Source organism: Diachasma alloeum, unplaced genomic scaffold (genome assembly GCF_001412515.2).
Source record: "Diachasma alloeum isolate Michigan unplaced genomic scaffold, Dall2.0 Dall_scaffold_00256, whole genome shotgun sequence".
NCBI lineage: Eukaryota > Metazoa > Arthropoda > Insecta > Hymenoptera > Braconidae > Diachasma > Diachasma alloeum.
This window is the reverse complement of record NW_021680401.1, coordinates 1,096,461-1,112,645: the sequence shown is the minus strand read 5'-3', so window position 1 is coordinate 1,112,645 and position 16,185 is coordinate 1,096,461. Positions and strand designations below refer to the sequence as shown.

At 36.6% G+C, this 16,185-nt stretch overlaps 2 protein-coding genes across 2 annotated transcripts in view; one reads left to right on the top strand and one right to left on the bottom strand.

The window, feature by feature from the left end:
• Nucleotides 1-16,185, bottom strand: part of LOC107037590 (tyrosine-protein kinase Drl) — a 232,699-nt gene that overhangs the window by 40,109 nt on the left and 176,405 nt on the right. Inside the window, exon 3 of the mRNA XM_015256211.2 lies at nucleotides 7,197-7,464. Coding sequence (XP_015111697.2) covers nucleotides 7,197-7,464 — 268 coding nt within the window. The remainder of the gene's footprint in view (nucleotides 1-7,196; nucleotides 7,465-16,185) is intronic.
• On the top strand, nucleotides 13,191-14,470 carry LOC107037591. The gene is made up of 4 exons (XM_015256212.1): nucleotides 13,191-13,361; nucleotides 13,573-13,827; nucleotides 13,992-14,159; nucleotides 14,238-14,470. Exons 1-4 carry the CDS (start codon nucleotides 13,206-13,208, stop codon nucleotides 14,424-14,426), a joined length of 768 nt encoding a protein of 255 aa, XP_015111698.1. The 5' UTR covers nucleotides 13,191-13,205; the 3' UTR covers nucleotides 14,427-14,470.

Sequence of the window (16,185 nt, the reverse complement as noted above, 5' to 3'; positions counted from 1 at the left end):
GGACATTTTTACTCCTAGTGCTGGTGTTGCCGATGAGGAGAATGAGGAAAGACTATTCGATCTTCGGACAGGATAAATTGGAAAGAAATTTCGTAAGGAGTGTGCGCTGGTACATCTAGTGTACGTGACTCCACTTAACTTTGAAACGAGTACTCTCTGAAAATTGGGAAAGGGGCAGGGGGTGAGTTTCGCCCGGATGGGAGATGAGGGGACGTAACACGTCACTGGAAACGTGACAAATCATTAGATTAACCCCTCAAGTGCGGCGTCCATATGTCATATAGACCCAAGGGAATATGTCTAACTCGTGTCAAAATTGCATAATTTCGAAACTATGATAGATACACGCGTACACGGCGAGAAAAATTGAGTGCTATAAACAGTGCTAGAAAATCGTGGCAAATTTTGCTACGAATGGTCATTGTGGAGCGAAATTGTAGTTCAATAAAGAATAGGTTTTTGCGGAGGATATCTTACTATTCGTTCGCCAAACAAGCAGAGGTTCGAGCCTATCCGGCAGAAGACATGTGCACAGCAAAAACGAATGTCTGAATTTCACACACGTTTTATCGATATTTTTTAGACATCAAAAAACGTCTTAATGAAATGAAAATTTGTCTGAATTTCAAACATAAATTAAGATGTTTAAGCACCTGTTCATCTGAAATTCCGACAATTTTTCGTTTCATTAAGACGTTTTTTTTATCGTTATTTTACATCGCTTCGACCTGGTTAGGGTATGCTGCGATGATGATCAAGACGTTAAATAGTTAGATCTCACCATTCTACCCGGCCGGATTTTGAACTCGGAACCTTCCGCACGTGAGGCAACGAACTTACGCACTGCGCCAAGCCACCGGGTAAGACGTTTTTTCGTGTTTGAAAAATGTCTACAAAAGGTGTGTGAAATTCGGCCATTCGTTTTTGCTGTGTGACCGTAACTTTTTGTGTCATTAGTCTCGTTCTTTTTTTTATTTCTACCAATTCTATTGTGACCGACACTGTTAAAAATTGTTGTCCGAAATTTCCGGAACAATTGTTGGAAATATTTCGGGAATTTAATTACCTCTGAAATTTCACGGAATTTCGTCATTGAAAATTCAGAATTTCGTGGAAAAATCAAAAGAAACTATCAATTTCAATTCCATTTTTCCCTGAAAATGGATAGAAAACCAGAAAATTCCGATAAATATATTCTTGAATCTTCAGGATAGTGACTCTAAATGTGATTTAAGAGGGAAAAAAACATGAAATTTCAGACTTCATTGAAAATTCAATGTAATTTGGCACTGGATATTCATATTAGATTGGGAATTCAAATAAAGTAAGAAATTCTCGTCTTTATGCTGCTTAAAATTCTGGAATTTTACTGAATTTTTAGCGAAACCTAAAATTTCATGATTTTTTCCCCTTAAATCGCATTCAGTGATACTATCCTGAAAATTAGCAGTCAACTGTGTATGAAATTTCTTTTTTTTCTAACAGTGAACAACCGTAATCACATGCTACCCGTTGTGTACAGGAAAATATTCAAACTTAATGAAATAAATTTATACAAAAGGTTAAATATCTCCGAAACTGCTCGCCCGGTTGCGCCTCTCCAAAATATTAACCTTCAGTATTTCTATAATCATATCAATTTTCAACTTATCTCCATTTTTCTCAAATTATCGTGCGTGCCAGAATGAAAAAATTTGAAAAACGAAAACACGAAAAACGGCAATAACTCGAAAATTTTGTATGAATGGGTATAAATATTTTGATTGATCTAGATGAGTATTTGGAAAGAAAGTATTTTGAAAAATATCAGATACGTATTTTGAAAAAAACACGAAATCCGTAGAGTAGTTTTTGAAATATTTGAGGAAACACGAAATTTAAACAAGTTGTTATATCTCAGGAATTACAGAATCGATCGCGCTGAAACAGCGCGCCAAAGTTGAGCTCAATCATAGTTGCAAAGAGCCAGCATTTCAGATTTTTATCTACAAATTCTACCGTATTTGTGTTGAATGTTCTAAAAATTAATTACCAAAAACCCCAGTTAAGCAAAAACAATGGAATTTGCAGTTATCAGTTCAGTTATTCCACGGAAGTTAGAACTCGGGAAGATTCACATAAAAATATAGATTCTTCTCCTTCTCCTGTTCAAAAATGTGAAATTCCATCCAATTGTCGGTTACAGTACCGCAAAATAATTTTGTAACAAATCAATCGCAGTTCTTCGAATACTGCACTACGATTGGCTGAAATCTAGACTTGGAAAATAATGCGTAAAAAATAAAATTTCATTATTTTTCCCACCCTAAATCGAATTCAGCGTCGCGAAATTTCAAATTTTTACTAATAAAGTATTCAATTTCTTCAAATGAGAAAATAAAGACTCACTTTCTCCCAGAATTAATCAATCAGCTAACACTCTAGATCAACTCTATTGCTTCATCGTCAGCTATAAATTTTCACTCGAAAAATCGATCTGTGGGGTTTGCCAAGATGTGTCAGACAGTTGAGGAAATTACGTTTGACCCGAGATACACAAGAAACGGATGGCAACAGTATGAGGGTTACCCCACAGTGAAAAGGGAATCCGCTGATCCCAGAGGACTTAATTCTGGCCAAGCGTAAATCTCGGTTAGCGACTGTTTGATCGTGGCTGACCAGTCACCGCTGTTACCACTGGAATACCACCCGGAGGGGAACACACAACTCGAGAGGAGATTGTTAGCTATGGTTTTGAGCAACTCCAATGGCAACACGTGCAACGACTTGTCAGTGTACATAAGATAAATACTTCGGGAGGTGCAACATGACGGAGACAAAATCATTGAGAGGTACTTTTTTTCAAAAACTAGGAAGAAAATATTTGTGAAAGAATAAAACGTGAAGAAAGAATAAAACAATTGTACGAAAGCTTCTTTGTGGGCACAGCAAATTTTGTTGGCAGTCACGCCGAGGGCCTAGTCACAGGCCTTTTGGGTGACACCGCGATTACAAAATGTAATCAATTACCCAGGATTATGGGACTGATTACACTGATTACCATTGCCTATGTGATAACCGTGATTACCAAGAGCATAGATTGTGATTACATGATTACAAATGATTTCGTCGATTACATCTGTGACTACCAAACGTCTATAATCATTGAAATCACAAAAAATGGTCTCTTATTAGATATGAATTGATGGAATAATTAATTATGAGAACTTGCGAAGAAATGAGGAAGGAGGGGCGGGGATTGGAACAGAAGAATGCAGTCTCCATCACTCCATCTAAAAATTTGGGCATTTATAAGTGCTATCAGCAAAATAAATTTACTGAATATCTACCATTGATGGAGAATGAAACTTACCCGTAGATAATTCAGAGATAATTCAGTCGTTGGTTCTCCAGAATAAGAAGAACTTTTAAATCTGTTGAATCAATTTTCTACGGACAAATGCCTCGTGCAAAACGCATTAGCTATGCAAGGTTCTGAACTATAAACATCTGGGATTCCAAGAAAAATTGATCCAGGGATCTTTGAGACTTACCATTGGTAGAAATGACGCGCTCGAAAATTCAAAAACAAAATTCAAGGTCTCACTAGGAGCAACTACGAAAGATTACACTGATTACAAATGATTACAGTGATTACGAATGATTACCACTTGATTACCAAAACTTGATTACAAATATGGTAATCATGTGATTACAATGATTACATTGATTTCACTGGAATTACAATTGATTACATCAGCGAGTGAGACCACGATTACGCCTGTGAATAGCCCCTTGAGTCACGTAGTTTTCTCAGCCAAAAATAAACTAAACTTTTTCATTTTTCGAGAAAAAGAAATTAAAAATACTATTTTTCGCGCGATTGTTCATTAAGAATCTGATTCTGTAGGTCATAATTGTCTCCTGCTACTCAAAAGTGGAGAATCGAATTGTTTTTTTTTTGTTCATATTCCTTTCCTACCAGCATTGCGGTTTTATAGGTTACCCATTCGTCTGCCTTGTCTCACCTACTTCTTTCTACTGATTTTTATCTTTGAATTTCTACACGGGATTTCTACACGGGAAGTTGATTTTTCGATTAGAAAAAACTTGCATCTTTAATTTTCAGCGATCAGAGACGAATTTGACCGACAAAATCGGATTTCTGCAGAAAAATCACGCGGAAAATAGTGTTTTTGAATTTTTTTTGTCAAAAAACGCAAAAGTTTTTCTCTCGAGGTAAAACTCCTCTTAAGAGGAGAATTCGGAAAGACTGAGCTTCATGCAGGTTTTCTATTCACTGTTAGATATTTATGGAAAATTCATGGAAAATATGGCAGAAAAATGGGAAAAATGGTTATGAAATTTCAAGTTTTAGGTAAAATTCAAAGAAATTCATGAGTCTTCAGTGGTAGTGAGTCGGAAATTTCACAACTCGACTGATTTTTCAGTGGAACATGAATATTCAGAATGAAAATAACATGAATTTTCAATTTTTCCTTGAATTATCCTCATTTTTCCGAAGCTTCACGGCATAATTGAACTGAAAAATCAAGTATTTTATTGATTTTCAGATCACTCAAACAGAAAATCAATAGAATATTTGATTTTTCAATAACGAGATTTCCTGAAATTTCAGTGGAAGTTAAACATGATAAAAATTTCCGCATTTTACCACGGAAAATTCTGACGAAAATTTTTAACAGTGTTCTAGTGGCGAACACTAGAATGAGTCCCATACTCTTCTCTCCTTGTGAAAGTCTGTCGTCTTCTCATAAAGTCTAATCCCTTCAATTACTAACATAAGCCCGTAGGCATTTTACATAAGGGGTTTTGGATGATTCTAGGATTCATCCTCGTCTTCTCGAAGTATCGTCGGCATTTATTTTTTCTCCTTGATAAAAAAAGAGCTCCTACCATTCCTGGGATGCTTCACCCTTATTTGCGCCAGGACCATCCTCCAACCCTCCTCCCTCTTCTACTTCACCCATCATCCCCCCTTCCCCTCAATCTTCCAATGCGCCGCCCCTTGATCTTGATTCTCAATGGCTTCAAGAGTCAGATCCCTTTCATTAAATCCCGTCGACGAGATTCAATTTTACCTCCGACGGATTGCTTTACCCTGTTTCCATCTCGCCTTGTAACCGGATACTCGGGTTTTCTCTCGTCTCCGCCGTCGGTGACGATACGAAAAGCCAAAAGGTGGGTAACACGATGGGACAGTCTCATTGGCTCATTGTCATTCCTCCTTTCATGTAGTTGGGATTGAATTAAAATGTGAAATGGCGGATAGTTGATGAGGGATCAAGCTTCTGTCGAGAGAGTCTGTTTCGGTGTGAGGAATGAGTCGAGGTAGTTTTAATTTTGCGAACGTGGAAATATCGGGTTATGAAATTGCAGTGCTTATTCATTTTTAATTGAAGCGAGGGAACGATTTTTCGTGAGATTATTCAACGTGTATTATATCAGATGTACTGAGCAAAAATATAATTCTGCCAATCAAATTTGCTTCAGACAACAACTTATGGGGAGATTTTGGATGGAAGTTTTCGGTAATTGTTTGCGTGAAGCAAATTTGATTGGCAGAATTATATTGTTTTCTCAGTGTACATCATCTCCGAGGTAAGTCTTTGACAAATATTTTTATGCAGTGGACAACATCAGGAGGTGAATTAGGGAAGATTTGAACAAATTGTGCTAATAGAGTAACCCGATTTCCATAGACTGTCAAATATAAGATTCTATCTGAAATGAGCCGAAAAAATGAAGAGCTACTGCTAAATATTCAGGTAAAAAAATGAAGGGCTACTGCGAAATATTCAAAAGCTAGGAGGAAATATCTGAAATAAAACTGTCGGGTAGCCTTCAATACTGCAGTCTGATTGGCCGAAATCCGATTGGTAAAAATAATCATCTGAACGTTCACTATATTTCCATGAATTTTCGTCGAATAATTAACCGAAAATTTCAGTTTTCATTGATGTTGCCATCAAATGGTGAATTTCCAATGTCGAAATTCCGCAAAATTTCAGTCATATTCAGTTATGCTGCAATATATGATCGAAATAATGAAAATTTTCGTGAGAATCATTTCCAATCATTCATCGACGCGTTTTGAACGTGAATTTCATCATGAAATGTAGATGGTTTGATGTACATTCCCATTACACCAGCTCTGGGTTCCATTACTCCCTAACTCGAATTTCAACACCTACATTCGTTTGTCCCCACAAAATCATCAGTAGCCGGTGATTAACTGTCATTTGATCTGACCAGAACGAGTCAAACCATCATTTTGATTGAAAATTTAATTGGAAATATTCGCTAATGTGGTCGATCTCAACCTATTTCCTTTATAACGGAAAAGCATATTTTGAAATGTAGAATAACGTCACTTTGAATATATTCTCTGGTTTTAATATAGGAGAAATGTGCTTGATGATATGGAGAATAAATGGAAATTTGAAAAGTGAAAAATTAGGAAATTTTCTCTGGGCTAGAAATAATATCAGTCAGGCAGAATCCAGGTGATGAAGGAGGCGAGAATATTATCTCGATATTACTCTCTCAGTTTTAACATCGAATGTCACGAGAAATGTAATTTCCTTATTCTATAAGTTTTAAGTTGCACCCAGAAAAATGGTGCTTTTGAATCAAATAAAAATTTTTATTTGAAATTTTTCACTTATTTCAAGAAAAAGGATTTCAATATATTAAACAAACTATTTATTTATTTCAAATAAAATTTTTATTAAATTTGAAAAAAAAACATTTATTGATTTCTAATGAATTATTTTTTTTAATCAAATAAACACTTTGTTCATACAAATTGTTTATTTGTACATACGAGCTTTTTTCACCATCGTCTGCCTGACCGTGAAACCATGGAACAGAAATTTCTCCCCCGTCCCCGCTAAATGTTTTATGTGATGTATGTACAGCCCCTAATAATTATTGCATGATTTTCTTTCAATCTTTTTCAAGTTCATTACCATCTCAAAGTGATAATAAATTATTATTATTATCAAATAAATATTTATTGCGTACAAAGAAAAAATTTATTTGATTCAAATAAAGATTTATTAATAGTAAAGAAACATTTATTTAATATAAAGAAAACTTTATTTGATTAAAATAAATCATTTTTCTGGGTCCTTTTCTCTCCTTTTTCAATGAAAAATTGTTCAATTACTTTAGTTCACGAATGCTAAACTTACCTTTTAAGCAAATTTTATTCCTCCTGAAAATGAGCATTGTGTCGTTGTACCTGGTGCCAGGTGGTGCTGTGACATTTAACCTCAAAGTCATTGGTATTTCAGCACTGACTAGACCCGAACACGGTATTCTTATTCTGAAAACTTGAAGGTTGGTAGGAACTTCACCTTTAGCTGAGACATTGACCCGAGGACGAAGCAAGGCCACTGCCTCGGGATTACCGCCCTGCACACCCATCACATTATAATCCACCTCCATGGAATAGGGGAGCTGTAAAGAGAAGAATGGAAGAAATTCATTATTAATGTTGCCATTGATAAATGCAAAGTTTCGGATTTCGTCTGCGTTATTATGTTTTTTCAGTGTTTTGGAGTCTGTCTCAGCATATGCGTCCAATCGTGAGTCAACACTGTACTGCATTTTTCCCGAGGAAAAAACTGGCACAGTTCAAATCAGAACATGTTGACCTAGGAAAGATGGTGCATGTACCGCCCAAGTAAGGAATAATCTTGTTTCTTTTGCGTTCACAACTCCAACTTTGAATAAAATAGACTAGTCGTTTTATAGTATTCACTAGGGGGCTACGCCTCCTGCTCGCTCCGCTCACCAATTCCCATATGACCCACATATGACCTCCATCATCCTTATTCTGACCCTCGTGACCCGTCATTTGACCCGCATAACCCTTATTTTGACCCTTGTGATCCTTAATTGTGGAGTCTCAAGTTCGAGTCGATTTGGATTTTTATAATATAGAGAGGTATTGCTTTTCTTTAATTAGGGGAGGGGGGGCAAAACGGACCAACGGGGCAAAACGGGCTGGGGGGCAAGTTTGAGGGGAATCAGAAAGAAATCCAATGATGCAGACAATGTTCCATGCATTTATTGTGAAAAACGTTTTTATGACAGTGGTGGGGAGTGGATTCAGTGCCAGAGTTGCAACGGTTGGGCTCATTGTACCTGTGCTAACATTGATGAAAATGCAGGACCCACGTACTTTTTTTGTGACGAGTGCAAAGAATCAGACTAAAACTTTATTATTTATTACTAACCTCATATTTTATATTTGTTATTATTCATTATTGTTATTCATCATCATTGTTATTATTTATTTTTGTTATTAATCATCACTGTTATTATTTATTATTTTTATTAATCATCACTGTTATTATTAACTTCCCGGGATATGGAAGTTATTTATTATTGTTATTAATCATCATTGTTCTTATTCATCATCATTCCATCCAATTTCACCAAGACTTTTGATTAGAACGTGGACATTTTCGTATTCATTAGAATGAAGTTATCTTACTATGATGTTGTTCTCAATTTTCATTAATGGCAGTATACTTTTCACGTTCACCTCTAATAATAAATTATAAAAGTCAATTACGAAGTGAAAAAGGTGTCATTATTGAAAGAAAAAACTTTCCTGCGGGGTTTAACTGGTTCAAAAATAGTATCTGGCGTCTAACTCCATCACCCACCGACCACCACCTCCTCCTCCATCATTCTCACCCCTCCTATTCAGTGATGAATTTTGGAAAATTTTATTCGTGAGAAAAAAAAAACTTTTTTTTAGGGGTCCATTTTGCCCCCAGGGGTCCGTTTTACCCCCCGGTCCGTTTTGCCCCCTTGGTCCGTTTTGCCCCCCCACCCCCTATAAGTGCTCGATTACTCGCATACGGAGAAAATAAAATAGTAAAGATTACTATGTCGGAATCCGCACATACACTAAAAAAAAAAAGACTTTTGCCAAGTAAATTTACTTGCCACAAGTAAATGTATATAAATATTTGCATTTGAAATGTATGAAATGCCAGTTTTGTAAGTATTACTATGGACATGGTAATGGCTACCATCCCCCAACAAAAAAATTAAAAAAAATATATAATATGGGCTAAGTCCACATATCCTTTTTCATAAAGTTGATTGACAATGAATGATTGTTTTGATTGTTAACTTTTTATTCGCCTTGCGATTGGTTGATGGATCAATCAATGATTTCCATTGCTATGAGTACATAATTGTGCGTTGCAGCGCTCACTTGAAGGTGGTCGCACCCGACAGCGCGCATGTTTGCCTAGTTTTTTTAATTTATAAAGTATATATAAAAAATATATATAAATATATGGCCCGGTTCCTCCAAGCCCTGTTATCCAAATAAACCCCAGGGTAACATTTATCCTCGGGGTCAATTATATCGTAGGTGTCATAGTTTTTCAATATTTGACCCGAAAAATAATTTTTTATTTATCCTGTAGCCCCATTTGCAGTTAAATTTTATTTTTTGTTCCTGGGATAAATTTGAGATACTCTCCCGGGTAAAATAATCCATTAAACATCCAAATTTACTTTTGTTATTATCTGACGTTTTCGTCCCCCGGAGCTGGTGCAACCGGACCTATATTTCATTTTTTTTAAATATAAATTGAGCCAATTTAAGATATTTTTTTACATATTTTTCATAATATAAATTTTTTCGTGCGGGATGAAACATCGTCATGGTTACTATGGGGAATAGTAAGCTGGTCAAGTGGTCAATGGTAATAAATACTATGGACAAGGCAATAATTACTGTGTAACATAGTAAGCTTTCCTATGTTATAGTAAGCGATACTATGTTGACATAGTAATCTTTCCTCCGACCATGCTAATATTTACTGTTCTCTCTATTCTCTCTGTGTAGAATTTACAAAACTATCGAAAAACTAAGACGGAAGCCGTATCAACGGTATTATCCGACGTCCTTACGGTACGTCGTCTTAACACTTAATGTCGTTCAGGAACATCCGGGGCGGTAGCAAATCGACTTTAAATTTCTACCAGGGGAGGACTGGCCAACCACACGGATGAAAAAAATCCCATCGCCACAGCCTGGAAAAGATTTGTCCGCAGTAAATTTCAAGTTTTGGCGTTTGAGAAGTGTTCAATACCAATACCAGACGAGAAATCGAGAGAAGCAGTACGAAAAAATACTTTGCATCAATTTTTGGCCTCTACATTTCATCATATTTAGATTTCGATTTTCCCCCGCCATATGGTTAATTTGATTTGTCATCTATCAGTTGTAGTTGTACATTGCTTTATCCTGCAATAAAAATAAGCTGAAAAAATCATGTCACGTGAAAAGTAGCATCTGAGGCACTCTCCCCTTTTCGTTTTGCAACTCAAGAAAAACGCGGCGGAGACGAAAGAAATGATTTGTTCAGATTTGGGTGATAACGTCACATCATATAAAATGAGTCTGCAATAAATTAAGTTATTTATTATTTTTTTCCGGAAATCCACAGGGACTAACTTTGGAGTCCGATTGTCTTGGAATATACCTTAACGAAATAAAAGTATCCTAACTTGAGACACTATTTTTCCAGTTCGAGAAGTGCGTGTTGTCTAATAAACTGGTGTTTTACCGCGTAAACTACTATACGGCAGCAAGTCCAAGGATAGTTCTAATTACTTCCTAGGCGCATGCCATAGATAATGTATGAGTCCAAACATCGTAATAAAGGTGGAATAAATGAGAAGTCTGCTGCTAATATTAGCCTTACAATAGTCTAATTTTTTCATATTTATAGGCATCGCAATATTAAGATCGGTAGTCAACAATATCAGTCCATGATCAAGTGTGGTGCGCCTTTAGTAAGAGGATATAACCAAAACGAACAGAAGAAGAAGTGTGGTGCGCTACTATATATGAAACATGCTGGATCTTCTAATTATGATAATAAGCAATAGCCTGTTTTCATATTGGAAATTGACCAATATCGATACTGGCATTTCGAAGATTATTCAATATGATGGCAAACATATGAAAATTGATGACAATTTTTTCTAGGATTGGGTGGTTTGAAAAATTATCACTCAATTTTGGAAGATTCTTTTTACAGTTTATTTTGGAGATATGATCTTCTTTGTGTTTTTTAAAAAATATTCTTACTGATGGTCTCTCTTTCGAATCGAAGCAAAAATTATGTTCTTTACTCCAACGACCAAGAGGAAAATCAATGTCCTTCAGGAATGATGTGGCGGATATTTATGACTATTTTTCCCAATCGGATTTCGACCAATCAGAGCGCAGTATTTGAGGCTACCCGACAGTTTTATTTCGGATATTTCCTCCTAGCTTTTGAATATTTTGCAGTAGCTCTTCACTTTTTCGGGCCATGTCAGATAGAATTTTATATTTGACAGTCTATGGAAATCGGGTTATTCTATTATCATAATTTGTTTAAATCTTCCCCAATTCACCTCCTGATGTTGTCCACTGCATTGAGCTTGGCAAAAATCAGATTGGGAAAAATAATCCGACAAATACCCCTCGAGATTCAAAATTAATCGGGTATTTCCCTCAAACTCGCCTGCAAACAAACCATCGTGCCAAGTTTTGCAGGTTAAAAAATCCCGAGCGCAAACGCAAAACTTGCAACCAGACACCCTCATTTAACATGCAAAACTTGACACCCTCATTTGTTTGCAACGAAGCTATCGGGAAATACCCGATAATTTTGAAGCTCTTGGGGTATTACTACTGATTTTTTTTCCAACCCAAATATCGGGAAATATAATTGGCCCATTCGACATCACGTGGTACAAGCTACAGGGTTTTCAACTGATAATTTTTTGATAATTTTCTCTGGTAGTCGCTATATAAGAAATAAAACATCATGCAGTCGAAATAACCCCTCGTCAAACTGACAGATTGAATTCAATTGTGTCGTTGTGTTAATTATACAATTTTCGTTTCTCAATTGTGAGTTTCGTCTCATGGTCCAATTATATTCCCCGACATTTGGATTGGAAAAATAATAGCCCGAATACCACACGAGCTTTAAAATTAATCGGGCATTTTCCTCAACTCGTGCTTCGCACTCGTGATTTTTTAACCTGAAAAACTTGACTCCTTCGTTTGTTTGCAACGGACCTATCGGAAAATATCCGCTAGTTTTGAAGCTCTTATGATATTACAAGTGAAAAATAATAAATTATCCTGAATTTACACGATCTTCCAGTGGCCACCGACTATCCCAAACAATCGAGCTGTCACTCGACTGCCCTCTAGCTGCAGAGTCTAGCAGCTCCATAGAAACCCTGGGTGGGATTAGCCACAAACTCTGGGAGGAATTACCCACAAATGCGGAGGCTGATAAAATTGCCAATAATAACTGATGAAGATATTTTTCTGCTATCGAAAAGGTCGCAGTAGATATGGAAATGTATAACGAACTAGTATATTTCGTGTCGAGTGCCACTGGGGTTTTCGGCTCGTGTGAGGTTGGCGTACCGAGCTGAAGGTGAGGTGTGTCAATCACACGAGCTGGAAACCTCTGTGGCACTAGATGCGAACGATATTTTTCCGTAGTGATTTTCACTTTTACCAGTTTGAAGAAGGGTCAATACCAATACTGGGAGAAGTGAGAAGCAGTACGGAAAATATATTTCTTACTCCATACAATTATGCACCAACGGAAAATTTGAAAAATCTTAAATTCTGGGATAGAAATATTTTAACAATTCTGTAAGAAATTATTTGGATTTCAACGATGTTTCCACAAGAGAAAATTGAAAATTTCTGTTGAAATTACTTGTTGTTATCAAATATTTGCATAAAAAAGGAGAAAAAAAATTATTCTCAGTCAATCCTGAGAAGAACAAGTGGACGGTATTACCCACTGGGCGTTGCAGGCACCAGCTACCTTAGACCTGAATTCAGCCTCGGAGATGGCCTTAGGAATCGCCGTCATTTCAGCATAATATCGATAATGAGAACAGGAACAGCTGCGGCCTGAGCCAGTGATCGTCGCCAATCCTGGGTAGGTGTTAATAAAGAAATCAAACGTGGTGTAATTATTAATATGCAAGTTTTTTATCGCATGAGGCACATCCACTTTGTTGCCAATTACATGCCTCCATGATAAGACAATGTCCACTCTTTCCGCAGTCTTTAGTAACTCGAATATCATAAACACTGACATTGCCATACGCGGCATTGACTATTGAAGATACCAAACATGAGAGCTCTTTTAACTGTATTGTTCTTCGGAAAATTGTTGATTCTCATTGAGCTATCGCAATGTGATGCGAGGAATAGAGGGAGTGACTTCCAATTTACGGGGCTCTTGCCACCTATCAAACGACTTCAAAGCCGATTGTTGAAGCGGGTTAAGGTCAGACGCAAAAATTTTTCACTTATAAAAGGAAACTATTCCTTTTTTTCACTTCCTCACATATTCATTCTATTTTATTTTCAACTACAATCCGTTTAAAACATGCGGAACTTGTCAAGTTTGAATTTGATGAGGAACTTTAGCTGATTCTTTAACAAGTTCCTCGTCAGGTTCATCGTCTTTATCATGTTCAGAAGAAAAAATTAATCAGAAATCAGAACCAGAACCAGAACCAGAACCAAAATCAGAACAAGAACCAAAATCAGAACCAGAACTAGAACCGAAACTAGAACCAGAACCGGAAGCAGAACCAGACCCCGATCTCCATGGCGTGATGGGAAAACTCGCATTCGCTACAACTCACCACGACAAGGAAGATTTCTTGACAGTAAAAAACATTGATTGCATAAACTATCCTTGTACCTACACTTGGCATGAAGACGTCAATGAAGATACTGATATAACGGTAAGCACATGTTCTTTGATTAATCTCATATGTAACTGTGAATCGTAATTCTATACAGTAATTTAGCCTTCCCTCATGGCAACGTGTGCTTTCAAGTCAACCATTCACGCCAAAAGCTTTATTGAGTCTCTATGTAGGAAGTTCACAGAAATTCTATTGGATAGATATCTTACATGGTTTTTGGCGATATGGGGGTGTATGACTATGGTCCTCCTGAACTCCAAACCATATGTGAAGCCAGCCGCATGCCTCGTACTTCCTGGGAGAATATAGCTTGGAGTGTTCTTTCACACATGATAGCTGGAGGTGCTGATGGTTGCAACATTAAAGCTGTATGTCATTACCTTCATTATAGTTCCATAGTAAAATGGGAAATTGATAAATTATCAATTGATATCGCTAATCGACAGGGAACATACGAGTATGAAGAAAAGGATACGGAATTCTATTTTACACCTATGCAAACACTCTCATGTGGTCAGTTGAGCTTCGCATATGATTTGTATCGTAAGGGTTCGGATAAACGCACCACGGCATCGTTTATGACTTATCAGTTGCCTAAAAAAGGTCCTAATTGTACTGAAACGAAAAAGCCTTAATACTGTATATCATCTCGTTATCTCGTGTTGCAGTTCTAATTGATGAATGCACAATAAATACAATAATTATCCTTCGAGCAGGTGTGAGTTTTTTTTTGAATTGTTCATGTTTCTTATCAACATGATTATGAGTTTTTAGGCGCCTCATTTTCAGCCATCTTTACGCCTCTCCTACTCTTCTTGTTCCTTCCCCACCATCCTATATCTGCTGATTTATATCTGATTATTAATTTTAACAAGATTGCTGGTGGAATAATTGAATTTTCATCGTCAGTTCAATAGTAAATTTTAAGAGGACGATACAAAAATTGTTGAGGGGTAAACACCTATAAAATTTCGTATTTGCCTGAAAATTTTTTCTAATCCGAGAAGTCCGTGTTATCTAATAAACCGGAGTCTTATCGCGTAAACAAGTAGACGACAGCAATTTCGAAGATAGTTCTAATCGTTTTCTAGGCGCATGCAGTAGATAATGTTTGAGTCTAACCATTGCAATTGAGGTAAAATAAATGGGAATTCTGCTGCTAATATTAGTACTGCAATTGTCTACTTTATTCATGATTATGAGCATCGCAATTGTAAGATCAGCAGGCAGCAATATCATTTTAGTAGCGAAGTGGTAAAACGGTACAAGTCAAATTTGATTATTGACCAGTTGTCAATGAATATCTCGGAATCTAAAGGAGATAGTAAAATTTTTGTTATAACCTTTTGTGTAGAGCCGATTGAGAACTCCAACAAATGTAATTAGGAAAATTTCGCTATCTCCCTTAGATTTCGAAATACTCCTCAAAAACTCAACTGGGAGATGAGTCGACTTGAACCGTTTTACCCCTTCGCTACTAAATTCATCATCAACTGCCGTGCGCTACTACATAAAACATTCTCGATTTGTAGGGACCTTCTAGTTATGGTGATAAGCAATACTCTGTTTTCGTATTGGAAATTGACCAATGTTGACAGTGGCATCTCATTGATTACTCAATATGATGGCAAACATATGACAATTAATGACGATATCTAGGATTGGGCAACTTGAAAAACTATCACCCAATTAGACAGATTCTGTTTACAATTTATTTTTGAGATATTATTTTCTTTGTTTTTTTTTTATACCAGGGTATGTTGCACGCTCCGCGCGCTATAAATAAGGTTCATTGGGGTTTCTATTTTTTTTAAATAAACAAAACGATGAAAATACAACGTGTTGTTCCTTTGTGTATCCACGAATAAAACTATTACGAATTGAATAAACAAACAGATCTGATGTATTGGTGAGTTCAAAATCCATTAGTCAATTAATTACAGATGAGGATAATTATAATTATGCAACCTCGTGCTCAAAGGGCTGCCGCAAGCCTGATTTGGGTTTAACTTGAATGATGTGGTGGATATTTATGACTCTTTGTGGAGGGGATAACAATGTTTTCACCATCATAAATTGATGGTCACTATTCCAAGAGTTACGGAACTGAATTTAAAGTATACTTTATTCTTGAGGATTAGTTACGCCCCAGAGGTGCCTTGACGTACTCGTTTCAGGGTAATATCCACAATGACAACAGAGCTGGCTGAGGCCTGAGCGACTGAGTCTCGCCAACGCAGAGTTCATACAGCTTGTTCCTATCGGCAGCCTTGGTATTTCTTGCATGGGTGTTGAAAAAAAAGATCGCGTGGCGTAATTATCAATATCTGAGTTTTTTCCTCGTATGAGGCAAGTCTTTTTTGTCGGCAATTATATACTTCCGTGATAACACAA

Excerpts from the sequence above, each read along its gene's own strand:
- LOC107037591 (XM_015256212.1), top strand. The coding sequence starts at position 13,206 with ATGAGAGCTCTTTTAACTGTATTGTTCTTCGGAAAATTGTTGATTCTC. Across the intron at positions 13,828-13,991 it reads ATGAAGATACTGATATAACG|ATATCTTACATGGTTTTTGG; the intron begins GTAAGCACATGT and ends TCTATTGGATAG. Across the intron at positions 14,160-14,237 it reads ATGGTTGCAACATTAAAGCT|GGAACATACGAGTATGAAGA; the intron begins GTATGTCATTAC and ends GCTAATCGACAG.